The sequence below is a fragment of the Berghia stephanieae genome, chromosome 12, assembly GCF_034508935.2.
Source record: "Berghia stephanieae isolate SIO BIC M18660-M18661 chromosome 12, UCSD_Bste_1.3, whole genome shotgun sequence".
In the NCBI taxonomy this organism is placed as follows: Eukaryota; Metazoa; Mollusca; class Gastropoda; order Nudibranchia; family Aeolidiidae; genus Berghia; species Berghia stephanieae.
Genome location: NC_088371.1, coordinates 19,878,751 through 19,896,250, shown reverse-complemented (window position 1 = coordinate 19,896,250; position 17,500 = coordinate 19,878,751). Strand labels below are relative to the sequence as shown.

The following is a 17,500-nucleotide window of genomic DNA, read 5'->3' as shown; positions in this document are numbered from 1 at the left end:
ATTTTTTTCGACAGAGACAACACTGTTAACGGCCTTGTACTCATTTTACATCTGAATACGGTGAGAGAATGTCTTTTACAAGGATTCTACTATGCGAAGAGCGAGGCTCAAACCCAGGGACTTCCGATCAGAAAGCGAGTGTCATACCATTAGACCGATAGGCACACAATATCTCAATACATTCAATCCGACCTGTTGAAAAGGAAAACCAGACGGGGTTTTATGTGATGTATAAATGTTTTAAAATAATATCGGGAAAGACAGATCCATAGGACAAAATTTGAAAAAAAAATAGTAAAAGTATTGGTGTGGACAATGATGACCTACGGCGCATAAGGATGGACCCTCAAGAACAAAGACTGGAGACGTATAAACTCTGCTGAAATGTGGCTTTACAAAAGGTATGATGATGAGGATAAGCTGGAGGGAAAGAAGAACGAATAAAAGCATACTGGAAGAGCTGGAAGTCACGCCAGAGCTATTAAATGTAATTAAAAGGAGAAAACTCAGTATTTTTTCGGCCATATATGCCTAAACACATGCACACTAATGAAGGGGAAAATGGAGGGCAAATGAAGAAGGGAAAGACCTAGGCCTAGTTATATAAAAAAAAACATCATAGAATGGACAGAGATGAAAGGAAGAGAATTATATGATACCGTCAACAGACGAAGGGAATGGGTAGATTTTAGTCAAGAACAAAGACATGAAAGGTATAAACTCTGCTGAAATGTAGTTTTACAGAAGGTATGATGATGAGGATAAGCTGGAGGGAAAGAAGAACGAATAAAAGCATACTGGAAGAGCTGGGAGTCACGCGCCAGAGCTATTAAATGTAATCAAAAGGAGAAAACTCAGTATTTTTCGGCCATATATGCCTAAACCCATGCACACAGGGGAAAATGGAGGGCAAACGAAGAAGGGAAAGACCTAGGCCTAGTTATATAAAAAAAAACCATCCTAGAATGGACAGAGATGAATGGAAGAGAATTATATGATACCGTCAACAGACGAAGGGAATGGGCGGACTTTTGTCATCGCAGAATGCGGGCAGCCAACGTCAATGAGGACGACGTGGATAGTGAGTGAGTGAGTGAGTGATTAATCCTTCTATTAATGGACTGGAGGAACCCTCAAGGAAAGAGGAAGGTTGGTCGACCAAGGCAATTGGTTTTTAAGGGTTTTACAGCGCTTGCAACACATTTAGGTCAAATCAGCGCCCGTATACAGGCAACTACGACCAAAGTAAACATGACGACGAATCATCTAGACGGAGTTGTAGTTAGCCGGACAAACGCTGGCCCCATAATGAAAGGAAGACCTCCAAAAACCGAGTCAGATCGTGGCCTTCGTAAAGTTATGGCCTGATACTGACCAAAAAATGACGTCAAAATGCCAGTCTTTTGCCACAAAAGAAAACAAATCGTGAGTTGTATTCAATAGTTCAACCAATGAAATAACTTGTTTCCATGAGCTCTACTAACGACAACTCACTCAGTGGTGCAAAAACCAAATAATGACGTCAAACTGCCAGTCCTTTTGGATTTCAGTATCAGGCTATAACATAACGATGGCTACGGTCAGATGGTAGCCATCGCTAACATATAGCCTGACACTAGAACCTTCTAGGACTGGTAGTTTGACGTCATTTTTTAGGTTTGTTTAGCGTCTAGTGAGTTGCCGTTAGTAGAGCTCAAGGAAACAAGTTATTTCATTGGTTGAACTATTGAATACAACTCACGATTTGTTTTCTTTTGTGGCAGAAGACTGGCATTTTGACGTCATTTTTTGATCAGTCAGGCTATAACTTTACGATGGCTACGGTCTGATGGAAGAGTGTTGTTGCGGCCCCTACGTTCCACAAGGAATCAAGATGCTTAAGTCCAGTCATTAATGTTTTTAGTGAGCTTTTTTTAAAAAGTATTAGCTGAATAAGCGTTAAACAGTCCACATCTTATGCAAGCTTAGTATCACTAGCATATAGAAACAAAGCTTATTATAGAGGGAATTCATCAAAATGCATTAGACTTTGATGCGTATTAATATATGCTTTATTTGTGATTGTTTTCCTTAAAAACTAGTAATTGACGACTCTATTTAACCCTCCTCTTACCAACTGTAGGAAAATCGTCACATTTGTTACGATACAACCAACATTTGTCATATTCAGATTTCTCTTGTTCATCTTAAAATTTAAATAAAATGAACAGCGTGTAGTAGAGTCGTTTTGCTAAAGAAGAACTTTCCTGATATTGTGTTTGAGTGATAAAGACTATATTTTAGTGTAAGTTGGGTGTGAAGTTTTGGGGAAAATCCTCAAAATGGCTGGTAAGGAGAGAGTTAAATAAATGTTAAAAGTAATGATCAAATATGAATATAACAGCTTTTTAAAAAATACCAAGCGCGTAACGTTTTGGGCTCAAAAACGTACCTCAGCCAAAAAACAAAACAAAATAGAAAATCAATGCAAATATTACTACACCACTTGAAGCCAAGACAGACGAGAAATATTTGTTGGCACGTCATATATTTTTCATGCTGGCTAGAGCTTTTCATATGTCTTGTGATAAGAATGTCTAAAAGTCAAAACATGATCAGATTTATAATACGCTTTTATGCTCCGCCATTGTTCCGATAGTTTAGAACCAGTTAGTAAGTTACCATGCGTCATTACGAAGGAAGTGACGTTACGACTGTTGAAGCGTATTGTCTTAAGTGTCTCATTCATCGTGTTTTGTTGACCATAACCTGTTTCAACGTTCGGCGCCATAACACCCCCTGAAACGGATGATGTAAACTTCATAGGAAATATTCATATCAATGTTGATATGACAAAAACACGACCCGACCTCCTTGTAAACTCCTAGATAACTGTTTTGTCAAGAATATTTTAGACAACTGGAAAAATATACACACAAAAAGGTTGTGATCATTGATAGGAGACAAATTATAAAGTATAGATAGGCGTAAATAGCTATCAAACACCGCTCTAACCAATCTTACAAACGTACGGATAAGAGAACGTTTAGTGGATATTGCTCTAAATTAAAGGTCACTTTTTAAAAAATCCCCAGCCATAACGAATAGAGGGGGTCGAAGTGGCCGAGTGGTTAAGGCATTGCACTGTGACAATCTACTTTCACTTTCACTTCCGAATGACAACGAATGCTCGAAACAACATTGTAGAAGTTGATCATAATGATACTGGAAATATTATATATATACTGGAAATATTATATATATATATATATATATATATATATATATATATATATATATTAGCGCATAGTTGAGTCCTTTACTCACATCCTCTCACCGTACTCAGGTGTAAAATGAGTACCTGGCCGTTAACAGCGTTGTCTTTGTCCGAAAAAATGTAATATCGCCTAATAGGCGTTATGTCCCGTCCTACATGTTAAATGTTGCTGTTGACCAGGGACCCTTGTAAAGCGCTTTGAGCTCATTTAGTGGATATTGCGCCATTTTAAAGCTCATTTTATGTTCCTCGGGGAGCTCTAGGTGCTTGAGAAAATTTTGGGTAGGTTACCTCACATCAATCTCATAGCTAAATGGAGTTGCTTTGTTCATAATAGGATTCAATAGTCTGATGTCACGTCGCCCAGCAACGGCGGCCATCATCGTTCTAAACAAAGAAAATCATTACTTTTTATTCTTCATGCTAGCTAGAACTTTTCATATGTCTTGTGATCAGAATGTGTAAAAGTCAAAACATGATCAGATTTATAATGGGTTTTTCCCCTCTGGATACGCTTTTATGCTCGTCGGAGAAATATTTCATAAGGGCGTCCGCCATTGTTCCGATAGTTTAGAGCCAGTTACTAAGCTACCATGCGTCATTACGAGGGAAGTGACGTTACGACTGTTGAAGAGTATTGGAAGGAGAAGTCGTGACGTCAAACTTTTCTCTTTAACGGCTCAAAAGTCCTTGGAAGTGTGTAACCAGTCCTCCAGATAGTGCATAAATGATGAATAGGTTACATATTGAGTCATAAGATAGCATAACTGTGTATTTTAGTAGCAGGATGTATAGTCGGATTTTTAACATTATGGGACGTAAAAGGGCGAGGATGGATGATATTCATTGACAACATTCCAGTACCCAGATGTAAGACAGTATAGATAGTTCAAAGATGACGTCACTCAGGTGTTTGTTATTGTTTTTTGTTTTTTTTTTTGTTTTTTTTGTTTTTTTCGCCATCCGCGTTTATGAGTAATGCTCACTGAACTGTATTAACCCGACTATAAATGTTCGTGGATGCACACAGTGTTGTGTGCTAGTCCGTTATATTTCCGGATGGCAATGCTATGAGCTTCTTAGCCAAGCGCATATTATCTTTAGCAAACATTTTTGTTCAAATATTATGATGTACAAAAGAAATTTAAAATATGAAAAAAATGTTGTCTGCATCGTAACGAATCTGACGATTTTCCTATGGGTGGTAATGAGGGGGTTAATAGCAGGATGTATAGTCTATTTTTAACATCATGGGACGTAAAAGGGCGAGGATGGATGATAATTCTTTGACAACCACCCAGTACCTGGATGTAAAACAGTATACGTCGAAGTCTGGGCTCGCACCGGTTGCAAATCACTTAGTTTTCCTCCCGAAAGGTACTTAACTCATTCAATCCTAGACATTTTTGCTACTTTTCAAAATTGGAAAAAAAATGAATTAAAAATGAGCATGTGCATATATATTTTTATTCAACTACAATAAACATGTATAAATTAAGATCATTAGCTTTGATACTACGCCTATAATTTATCTCAGACTCAGAGAAATGTAATTTATTGGCGTGGGGTAAAAGTAACTTGGATATACTACAGATAGTCGGTGTTAGGGTTGAGTGAGTTAAGCCTCTGCACGGCGACAACGTAGGGATCCAGCGCAGGGGTAGAGGTGTAGACAGTCACATTGCACACTTGCCTTCCAAGTATCGATGAGAGAATGAGAGTAAACAGCCTTCTCCGAATTATACTCAACAATGCGCAGCACAAAGCGGGACTGGAACCGTAGCCATCGTTAACTTATAGATAGTTCGAAGATGACGTCACTCAGGTCTTTGTTATTGATTTTTGCCATCCGCGTTTATGAGTAATGCTCACTGAACTGTATTAACCTAACTATAAACGTTCATGGATACATACAGTTTTGTGTGTTGGTCCGTTATACTTCCGGATGGCAATGTTATGAGCTTCTAGCCAAGCGCATACAATCTATAGCCTGTCACTGACTAAAAAATGATGTCAACATGCCAGCCTTTGGCCACAAAAGAAAACAAATCGTGAGTTGTATTCAATAGTTCAACCAATGGGACCACTTGTTTCCATGAGTGCTACTAACGACAACTCACTAGGCGGTGCAAAAACCTAATAATGACGTCAAAATGCCAGTCTTTTTGGGTTTCAGTGTCAGGCTTTAACTGAAAGATGGCTACGCTGTCAGATTGCACAACTTGCCTACTAAGTAAGATGAGAGAATGAGAGTAAACAGTCTTCTCCAAATACTCAACAATGCGCAGCTCAAAGAAGGACTGGCACCGTAGCCATCGTTAACTGTTAACAACCTGTCACTGACCAAAAAATGACGTCAAAATGCCAGTCTTTGGCCACAAAAGAAAACAAATCGTGAGTTGTATTCAATAGTTCAACCAATGGGACCACTTGTTTCCATGAGTGCTACTAACGACAACTCACTAGGCGGTGCAAAAACCTAATAATGACGTCAAAATGCCAGTCTTTTTGGGTTTCAGTGTCAGGCTTTAACTGAACGATGGCTACGCTGTCAGATTGCACAACTTGCCTACTAAGTAAGATGAGAGAATGAGAGTAAACAGTCTTCTCCAAATACTCAACAATGCGCAGCTCAAAGAAGGACTGGCACCGTAGCCATCGTTAACTGTTAACAACCTGTCACTGACCAAAAAATGACGTCAAAATGCCAGTCTTTGGCCACAAAAGAAAACAAATCGTGAGTTGTATTCAATAGTTCAACCAATGGGACCACTTGTTTCCATGAGCTCTACTAACGACAACTCACTAGACGGTGCAAAAACCTAATAATGACGTCAAAATGCCAGACTTTTTGGGTTTCAGTGTCAGGCTTTAACTGAAAGATGGCTACGCTGTCAGATTGCACAACTTGCCTACTAAGTAAGATGAGAGAATGAGAGTAAACAGTCTTCTCCAAATACTCAACAATGCGCAGCTCAAAGCGGGACTGGCACCGTAGCCATCGTTAACTGTTAACAGCCTGTCACTGACCAAAAAATGACGTCAAAATGCCAGTCTTTGGCCACAAAAGAAAACAAATCGTGAGTTGTATTCAATAGTTCAACCAATGGGACCACTTGTTTCCATGAGTGCTACTAACGACAACTCACTAGGCGGTGCAAAAAAAACTAATAATGACGTCAAAATGCCAGTCTTTTTGGGTTTCAGTGTCAGGCTATAACTGAACGATGGCTACGCTGGAACTCAGGACCTTTCGGGCGAGTGTCATACCACAAGACCGGAGCCATAGCCGCATTTAAGATTGCCTCTACCCAGAATATCTTAGTCGCCGAGTTAATTCAATAGAAGAAACGAAGTTGACGTCACTCAGCTCTATGTTTATGTTTTAGACTGAAATTTTAATGATCAGTTGTTCTCAGTAAATTCTATTAATCGGACTATAGATGGAACGAAGTTGATGTCACTCATTTCTTTGTTATTGTTTTGGTTTGTTTTGTCTTTTTGCCATCCATTTTTATGAGTAATTAGCCAGATTATATACACATAGTTTTGTGCGTTGGTCCGTTATACTTCAGGATGGCAATGTTGTGAGATTCTTAGCCAAGCGCATACTATCTGACAAACGTTTAAGATTACACATAATTTTGTGTTTTGGTAAGTTACATCCCGCTGGCGGTTGATGTGAGTATTTTACTAAAACGCATTGCATCAAAAGAAAATGAGACTCAATAAGAAATAGAAAAAATGCTTAACCAACAAAAGAGCATTGAAATTAATTAACATAAGCGGTCACTAGTGCAATGTGATTTTCTGATTTGCTGACGTTTTACATGCTCCTGATCACGGTGTCAAACACTTTCTTTCGGTTTTTGTAACTTTATACTAATATACATAAAAATCGCTTTACAGAGAATGCCCTGTTCCCATTCGATTGTCCCCACCCACCGGATGTCCCGTTTACAACCGGTAATCTATTAAAACAATTCAGTTCCTATCAATTTGAAATTGGATTTCTTTCTTTTCTCAAAAGTTCCAGAACTTTCTGAGAGGATAAGCGCTTGGAGATTAATGTAATGAAATGAACCTCAAAATATATTCCACCAATTATTGTTATTATTATTATTATTATTATTAATATCATTATTATTATTATCATCATCATCATCATCATCATCATCATCATCATCATCATCATCATCATCATTATCATCATCTTCTCATTATTATTACTATTATTATTATTATTATTATTATTATTATTATTATTATTATTATTATTATTATTATTATTATTATTATTATTATTAATATTAATATTATTATTATTATTATTATTATTATTATCATCATCATCATCATCATCATCATTATCATTATTATTATTCATTAATAACAATAGCGATCTTTTGTTTAAAGCTTTGAACACTTCGAAGAGCTTTAATAATATACCGCTTTAATGGATTACCCAGTTATCAAGATTCCCGATTATTCGGACCAACGGAAAATAACTTAATATTACTATTAGTTATGGAATCTAACGCGCGGTGCTTTTAGTGAAGAAATTTGATACCAGATAAATACCTTTTACCACTGCAGTGCTACTTTAGTAAAATAGAAAGCTAGAGAATTCTGAAGGCAAAGAATAAAAACAAAAAACAAAAACAAAACAAAAAACATCTTTAGTTCCATTTTAATGGTGTTAAAAAAAAAATTCCATTAATCCGACGCATCATTCGGTATCGCGTTACATGAATTTTGAATCACTTAGTATGCGAGGCTTCTATAAAAATGGACTGCGACTGTCAGGATTTCATCTCGGCTATAACCTGTTGTAGTGAAAGGTCTGTGTTTGCGGAATAACGTAACAAAGTCAATCAACAACAAAATGAAGCAGAGTAAGTTATAATATTTCTGTTTCTGTTTTAATCTTGTCTTAAATAATTTGACTCACTACCTCGATTTGGTACTATGTCGGGTGAAGTTCATCACTCACTCAATCCCATGACCGGATGGTCGTCGGGGGGACTTGCGTGAAGCAGAAGTTACAGTCTTCCTCCATGCCTGCCTGTTGCTAGCCCCATGTAGCAGCTCCCGAACCGACATCTCTGTCGATTCTTTTATATTGTCCAGACACATCTTCATTTGGCGCCCTCTTCTGTGCTGGCCTTCGACTGTGCCCTGTAGGACTGTCCTGCTCAGGCTATCGTGTCGAGTATGATGTCCAAACCAAGACAGTTTTCTGCGCTTCACAGTCACTATTCTAGTGAAGTAAATACCGCCTAGTAAATATAAAACAAAATTTATTAAAATTGAATTTTAATTGTCGTATTTTCTATATTTTTTAGGTATTCAATTCATTTATGTACATACTTTATATATTTATGTATCTCTTCAGCTGTTAGTTATTGTTTTGTATTTTTTTTGTCTTAAGTTGTTGTTTTGTTTTGTTTTGTTTTGGGTTTTTTTTGTGTTTGTTTGTTTGCTTTGATTTGTTTCTTTAAAATGGGGGAGGGGGGAAGGAGGTAGTTTTAAAGTTGTTTTGTCTTTCTTTTCTTTTTATTTATTTATTCATCTTTTATGTATGTGATTGGGGAGGGGGTGGGGAGGGTGTTTTGTTTTGTTTGTTTAAAGGGGGGGGGGGGGGGTTAGGTCTTATAATTGTCTCTGTCTTATTTATTTTTGTTGTATTATTTTTCTGGGGTTTTTTTTCTTTTTTACTTTTATCTTTTTTTAAAAATATGATTAACTGTATTTCTTTCTCCGATAAATCATATTTTCCTGTTTGAAGCAATGTGAGTCCATATTGTGATATTTATTATTGAGCAAAATTTAAAATCTCATAGTTTAAAAGAGTAATCCAAATAATATATAAACGTTCCGGTCAACCAATAGGGAAAAAAGTGTGATTTAAAAAAAAACTGGTTCCTATTTTATTGGATGTGTAAAACCACTCTTCGGGAGGACTGGATACATACCTTGTGTAATTCATCTTCTGCTGTCACAGTGATGGTATCATATATATATATATATATATATATATATATATATATATATATATATATATATATATATATATATATATATATATACATATATATATATTGGAAGGGAACGATTTTTTTTCTTATATTTTTCTTTCTTGCTTTGTCTGTCACCTTTTTATACACACTGGTTCAATTATTTTTTTCTTAAACCGGAGTCTGATTAGTATTGATCCCAATTTCTCAATGGAGACAAGAACAGAAAAGTTTTTAAGAAGACTTTAACTTCATTCCATTTTTTAAAATTGTTGTAACTCCCTTGTACCCGACGTGTACAAAGTTTACAGATCTGATGACCGAAGACAATTGGATTCAATAGTCTGATGTCACGTCGCCCAGCAACGACGGCCATCGTGGTTCTAAACAAAAAAAATCGGTACTATTTATTCTTCATGCTGGCTAGAACTTTTCATGTCTTGTGATCAGAATGTGTAAAAGTCAAAACATGATCAGATTTATAATGTTTTTTTTTCCCTTTGGATACGCTTTTATGCTCGTCGGAGAAATATTTCATACGGGCGTCCGCCATTATTCTGATAGTTTAGAGCCAGTTACTAAGTTACCATGCGTCATTACGAGGGCAGTGATGTTGCGACTGTTGAAGCGTATTGTGAGCTTGGTTTACCATTGTTGTAATGGGTATAATTTTGCGTTGGTTTGAGAGTACATTTCCATTAAAACAATGATCACATACTACTTTGGGTCATTAACCCTCTCCTTACTAACTATCTGAAAATCGTCACATTCGTTACGATACAACCAACATTTAATTTGTCTTATTCAAATTCTTTTAAAAATCATAAAATTTATAGAAAATGAACAGTGTGTTGTAGAACATATCTTGCTAAAGAAATTATTTATCGCAAGAGCTTACTGCTATTAGTCTATGTCAGAGTGATAAAAATTATATTTTTGTGTTAGTTGGGTGTGAAGTTTTGAGGAAAATCCTGAAAATCGCTGGTAAGGAGAGAGTTACACCTTTATGGAGAGCCACACTGACAGTGTCTGGTGAATTTCTCCAGACTGGACTGCAATATAAACCAACGCTCTATGAGTATCCTACATCTTTCTTTGTTTGAAGTTAAAAAATAAAACAAATTGCACCAGTCCAAACTTCGTGGTACTCTACACGTTTTTCAAATATGTGTCGGTGCATGACATAATCAGTCGGATGGTGAAAATTTTGGATTTGCAATTTTTTTCCGAAAGAATATGCTCACCAGAGCATTTTAATCTTTATTTGAAGTAAATCGGGCGATTTTTCATGAAGTTATGGTCAGATGTACGGGAAAGGTATCCAGCAACTTTTTCTCAAATTTCATACTTTTTCAACTTGACTAGCTGTAAAAAATAGTTAGAAGTGAAATTAAGCTTTGATATTTCTCGAAGATGTACAAAAAGGGTTGATTTAATCATTTATGACAAGAACTCATTTTATTTTTTTTTAAATTGACCTTCTAACAAACCTTGGCATTATGTCAGTTCAAACCTTTTCACCATCCGACTGATTGTCACAGTCCATCCAGACTGCTAATTTTGTCTTCATAGGGAATGACATTAGCGGAAGAGTAGCGTCCCTTGATTGGACGTCACCGGCGGAGTAGTTATTAGAGAGAGAAGTCGTATGGTTTTGCGCATGCGTCTCTCGTCCTCGATTCCGGTGAAAGCGGCATGAGACACTTCACCGAAAGCGAGGACAAAACCATGTTGACGATCTCTCTGTAAGGTGACGTCCAATCAAGGGACGCTACTCTTCCGCTAATCTCATTCCCTATACGTCGTGACTCTCATCGGACTTCATTGCAACGCCCATACCATGGACCATACGAAGTGATCACTAAAGGCAGACCTGCCTACTTAAAAATCTAAAAATTCGTGTTGGAGGAGCTACCTTTTACAGAGCAGCTATTTACTTTCACAAGGAATAAATAACACTTCAACATCCTTAAAATTATGTAGTCTGGGCATCAAATTTCATTTTCAAGAAGTTTTCAATCTACTTTCACAAGGAATAAATAACACTTCAACATCCTTAAAATTATGTAGTCTGGGCATCAAATTTCATTTTCAAGAAGTTTTCAATCTACTTTCACAAGGAATAAATAACACTTCAACATCCTTAAAATTATGTAGTCTGGGCATCAAATTTCATTTTCAAGAAGTTTTCAATCTACTTTCACAAGGAATAAATAACACATCAACATCCTTAAAATTATGTAGTCTGGGCATCAAATTTCATTTTCAAGAAGTTTTCAATCTACTTTCACAAGGAATAAATAACACTTCAACATCCTTAAAATTATGTAGCCTGGGCATCAAATTTCATTTTCAAGAAGTTTTCAATCTACTTTCACAAGGAATAAATAACACTTCAACATCCTTAAAATTATGTAGTCTGGGCATCAAATTTCATTTTCAAGAAGTTTTCAATCTACTTTCACAAGGAATAAATAACACTTCAACATCCTTAAAATTTTGGAGTCTGGGCATCAAATTTCATTTTCAAGAAGTTTTCAATCTACTTTCACAAGGAATAAATAACACTTCAACATCCTTAAAATTTTGGAGTCTGGGCATCAAATTTCATTTTCAAGAAGTTTTCAATCTACTTTCACAAGGAATAAATAACACTTCAACATCCTTAAAATTATGTAGTCTGGGCATCAAATTTCATTTTCAAGAAGTTTTCAATCTACTTTCACAAGGAATAAATAACACTTCAACATCCTTAAAATTTTGGAGTCTGGGCATCAAATTTCATTTTCAAGAAGATTTTAGTTTACTCTCACAAGGAATAAATAACACTTCAACATCCTTAAAATTATGTAGTCTGGGCATCAAATTTCATTTTCAAGAAGTTTTCAATTTACTTTCACAAGGAATAAATAACACTTCAACATCCTTAAAATTTTGGAGTCTGGGCATCAAATTTCATTTTCAATCGGTTGTAATGACTTCGAGATACTCGTAAAGTTCTGACATTGGAGCAAAAATGTCGTCATTCTACGGACTTTTCGTGGTAATAGGTAGGTCTGCTAAAGGGGACAACTCGTTCATTGTCAACATTGGTGGGCGGAGAGAGTGTATAGATGGTGTGTGCTTGGCTAAGAAGCTCACAACATTGCCATCCGGAAGTATAACGGACCAACACACACAACTCTGTGTAACCATGAACGTTTATATAGTCTGGTAAATACAGTAAAGTGAGAATCATTCATAAACGCGGATTGCATAAAAACAATAACAAAGACCAGAGTGACGTCAACTTCGATATATCTATAGTCTGGTTAATACAGTAAAGTGAGAATCATTCATAAACGTGGATGGCAAAAAAAACAATATCAAAGACCTGAGTGATGTCAACTTCGTTCTATCAATATTTCTAGTGATCGATTAAAGGGGACACACATAGATTCAACTAGCCCTGTCGTTGTGGCGAAACCCCGAAGGCGTGGAAGGCCTCCAAAAAGCATTGCCCTTCCACCAAGTGAAAATACCGCTTAACATCGAGGTCAACAATCAAATTCCGGACGACATATTCGGAAACCTCAGCAATACAAGTGACATCCATTTTGTATCAGTGTTGTTGGGGGGGGGGGGGGGTTGTCGCTACATCTCGCTAACTAACGCACGGACACAAAATTGACCTTTTTAGCGTTTCGTTGTTTTTAATAATAATTTTAATTGTTCCGACCGCTGTAAACCGGAAGGTCTACGAGCAGTCGGAGGATAGTTGTTTGTTTTGTTTTTCTTGACGAATTGATTAAATATCAAAATAAAAAACAACACTTTTTTTATTTTTCACTCAGTAAAATGTGTCCAATTCGTATTATTTCATTGATTAAAGAGATTTCAATTTGTTTTTATGCAGTACTTGTGAGCGTTGCCTTCTCCATGATGGTTGCCATAACAGCAAGCAGTCAATGCAGCACTCAGTGTAACGGCGTTTGTAACGTTGACAAGACAGTTTGCGATGGCAGCTTAGTGCTTGGACCAGTCTGTGACATCGCATTTGGTACGTATGTCACTTTGTTTTATAAAACATTAAATAATATAAGGACTCAACTTTTCAATTACTCACTCACTCACTCACTCACTCAATCCCATGACCGGATGGTCGTCGGTGGGATTTGCGTGAAGCAGAAGTTACAGTCTTCCTCCATGCCTGCCTGTTGCTAGCCCTATGTAGCAGCTCCGGAACCGACATCTCTGTCCATTCTTTTATATTGTCTTTTATATTACAGGAGTTGTTAATACAAGATTATCACCTTCTAAGTCGGGTAAATTGTCGGAAGACAAATTGTAATATTATCGCCTAACAGGCGCCATGTCTCGTCTTACTTGTTAAGTGTTGCTGTTGGCTAGGGACCCATTAACCCTCTCCTTACCAACTATACGAAAATCGTCACATTCATTACGATACAACCAACATTTTTCTAATTCAAATTTGTACATCATAAAATTTAAAGAGAATGAACAGTGTATTGTAGAGCATGTTTTGCTACAGAAATTATGTATCCCAAGAACTTACTGCTATTGAGTTTGAGTGTTAAAATATATATGTTTGTGTTAGTTCGGTGTGAAGTTTTGGGAAAATCCTGAAAATGGCTGGTAAGGAGAGAGTTAAGCACGTTTATTGGTTATAATATATAAATATATATATAAAATGCTTTATAAATGCTCAATTTAAAAAAAAATTGTTTTGTTTATTCTTCAAACGTGTTCTAATTAGCTTAAAATAATAAAATGTTACTCTTTTTACCTGTGTCTCATTTTTATAGGACAATGCACCGCCGGCTGCAACTTGGTCTGCACATGCCCAGATGCCTGTGATGGCCAATGTACCCCAGCATTCAACGATTGTAACACAGCAGCCGGTGATAACATCGTCTCCAAACTTGTCTGCTCCGGCCAATTCGACGATTGTATCCTACAATGTGAAACGGCCTGCACTGTCCAGACAGCCATGGACACCCTCGGAATGGTCATTGGTGGCGGTGCAGCCAGAAAATAAACAGTAGATGCCTAATAATGGAATGTTTCACGGCTGACTCAAAACAAAAAAAATTTTAAACCCCAAAAAACCCGAAGACTTCATAAGCCGACGTTAACAAACATAATGAGCATGAAATTAAGTCTGAATGAAACGGGAAATAGTAAATATAACATCAAAATAAAATTAAAAAACAACTTGAAAAGCGTTTCTATTTCCTCTATGCCATGAAATCTTTCTTTCATTTTTCAAGGTTAATCAAATGCAGTGGTGTGTGTGTGTGTGTGTGTGTGTGTGTGTGTGTGTTTGGTGTGTGCGTATGTATGTTTGTGTGTGTGGTTTTTAGATATTTTACAGCAAAAGAGATACTAGAGATCATTTCAGCGCCAGTGGAAAAGGTGGATGATTGGAATTCACTGCTGGGTCGAATAATTATTAATCAGTAACTTTTTGACCAATCAAAACATGGAATTTGTGACACACCTTCAAGCGTGCTTGGAATAACATAGTTATTTTTATAGATAGAATGCGCTTGGCCAAGGAGTTCACGACATTGCCATCCGGAAGTATAACGGACCAACACACAAACTCTGTGTAACCATGAACTTTTAGAGTCTGGTTAATACAGTTTAGTGAGAACAACTCACAAACGCGGATGGCAAAAATAATAGCAAAGGCCTGAGTGACGTCATCTGCATACTATCTATACAATAGATAGTATGCGCTTGGCTAGGTGGCACACACCATTGCCATCCGGAAGTATAACGGACCAACACACAAGACTATGTGTAACCATGACCGTTTAGATTCTGTTAATTCAGTTTAGTGAGAATTACTCATAAACGCGGGTGGCAAAAAACAACAACAAAGGCCTGAGTGACGTAATCTTCGTTCTTTTATAACGTGAATGAAATCGGACTCTCTATGATCATTGTTATTGTTTTTATATCACCAAAAGGGTGACTAGTTATCACATGGTTTTCTCGATCAGATTATAAATGTTTATACATACAGTTTCTGGTGTTGGTTTCTAGATGAATGTAGGTGTAGTCACTCGGGTCTTTGTATGTTTTTTTTTGTTGTTTTTTTTTCCCATCAGGTTTATGAGTAACTTCACTAAATTGTATTAACTGACTATAGATAGTTCGAAGATGACGTCACTCAGGTCTTTGTTATTGTATTTTGCCATCCGTGTTTATGAGTAATGCTCACTGAACTGTATTAACTTGACTATAAACGTTCATGGATACACACAGTTTTGTGTGTTGGTCCGTTATACTTCCGGATGGCAATGTTATGAGCTTCTTAGCCAAGCGCATACCATCTATAAAGATTATGGTTACACATAGTTTTGTGTGTTGGTCCATTATACTTCCGGAAGGCAATGTTGTGAGCTTCTTAACCAAGCGCATACTATAGATAGAACGAAGATGACGTCACTCATGCCTTTGTTATTGTTTTTTGCCATCCGCGTTTATAAGTACTTCTCACTAAACTGTATTAACCAGACTATAAACCTTTAAGGTTACACACAGTTTTGTGTGTTGGCCAGTTTTACTTCCGGATGGCAATGTTGTGAACTTCTTAGCCAAGTGCATACTATTAATAGACAGTTCGAAGATGACGTCACACAGGTCTTTGTTATTGTTTTTTGCCATCCGCGTTTATGAGTAATGCTCACTGAACTGTATTCACCTGACTATAAAAGTCCATGGATACATACAGTTTTGTGTGTTGGACCGTTATACTTCCGGATGGCAATGTTATGAGCTTCTTAGCCTAGCGCAAACTATCTATAGATAGAATGCGCTTGGCCAAGGAGTTCACAACATTGCCATCCGGACGTATAACGGACCAACACACAAACTCTGTGTAACCATGAACTTTTATAGTCTGGTTAATACAGTTTAGTGAGAACAACTCACAAACGCGGATGGCAAAAACAATAACAAAGGCCTGAGTGACGTCATCTGCATACTATCTATAGATAGTGAGAATCACTCACAAACGCGGATGGCAAAATACAATAACAAAGGCCTGAGTGACGTCAACTGCATACTATCTATAGTGAGAATTTATTTTTAAAAAAGTCTGGTTTAAACAAAATAATAACAAAGAGGTGAGTAACGTCAACTTCGTTCTAACTATATTACGCATATCCACTTAAATGAAACACCGTCAGCGTACAGTAAATAAATAAATAAATAAATAAATAAATTTCCTTTATTCAATCCCAAGGGAGATTTTTCTTTCACACCGCAATGGGGGGGGGGGGGGGGGGGGGAGAGAGAGAGGGGAGGGAGGGGGGGGGGGGTATCTCGATAGCTCAGTTGGCATAGCACATACTTCACATGGAGAGGGACTGAGATCGATCCCGGGTGACGAGATCTTTATTCTGCCCCTCCCCCCCCCTCCTGTCCACCCAGTAGTGATTGGGTAGCTGGGTCTATATTAGACCTGGTTGAAAGTGCTTTGCAATAGACTAATGTCCTTTCCAAAGGGTAGCAAGCAATTTCTATTGTACTTTTCACGTTATAGCTACCAGGATAAACTCTGGTTCCAGGGGCCTAATGGCTCTGAAGGAATGCCTTTATCTATTTATTAAACCTCAGTGCCACACTGTCAAGAGTATTTTGAGAAGCAGGCTGGGACTCAAACGACAGAGACACAGGTCCGATATAGATAGTATGCGCTTGGCTAAGAAGCTCATAACATCGCCATCCGGAAGTATACCGGACCAACACACAAAACGGTGAGTATCCATGAACGTTTATAGTCGGGTTAATACAGTTCAGTGAGCATTACTCATAAACGCGGATGGCAAAAAAACAATAACAAAGACCTGAGTGACGTCATCTGCATATTATCTATATGCGTCCTAGTGCTTCTTTCATTACTTAAATATGTCCCTATTGTTAACGTCGATTTAGTGCTTCATCATTGCCTTTTTCACCCTGGGTCAGGGTATAGGCCACAGACAAACAGTTTCCATCCTTCTCTATCCTGAGCCAACTTTTTTATCTCATTCCAGGTCTTACCACTTCTCTGTATATCAGCTTCTTTAATTCTTCTCCATGTTCCTCGTGGCCTTCCCCTTGATCTTCTGCCCTGAGGGTTCCAGTCCAATACTTTCTTTGTTATAGTTGAGTCATTCTTTCTAAGCGTGTGTCCAATCCACCTCCATCGTCTTCTTCCTATATCCTCTCCCAC

General features: G+C 37.3%; 1 protein-coding gene across 1 annotated transcript; it reads left to right on the top strand.

The window, feature by feature from the left end:
• Positions 1-8,103: 8,103 nt before the first annotated feature.
• Positions 8,104-14,458, top strand: LOC144957694 (uncharacterized). The gene is made up of 3 exons (XM_078889057.1): positions 8,104-8,151; positions 13,169-13,312; positions 14,079-14,458. Exons 1-3 carry the CDS (start codon positions 8,142-8,144, stop codon positions 14,309-14,311), a joined length of 387 nt encoding a protein of 128 aa, XP_078745183.1. The 5' UTR covers positions 8,104-8,141; the 3' UTR covers positions 14,312-14,458.
• Positions 14,459-17,500: the final 3,042 nt, after the last annotated feature.

What these genes read in the sequence shown, in the direction of transcription:
- LOC144957694 (XM_078889057.1), top strand. An exon ending in AGTCTGTGACATCGCATTTG is followed by an intron (nt 13,313 to 14,078) that starts GTACGTATGTCA and finishes TCATTTTTATAG; the next exon opens with GACAATGCACCGCCGGCTGC.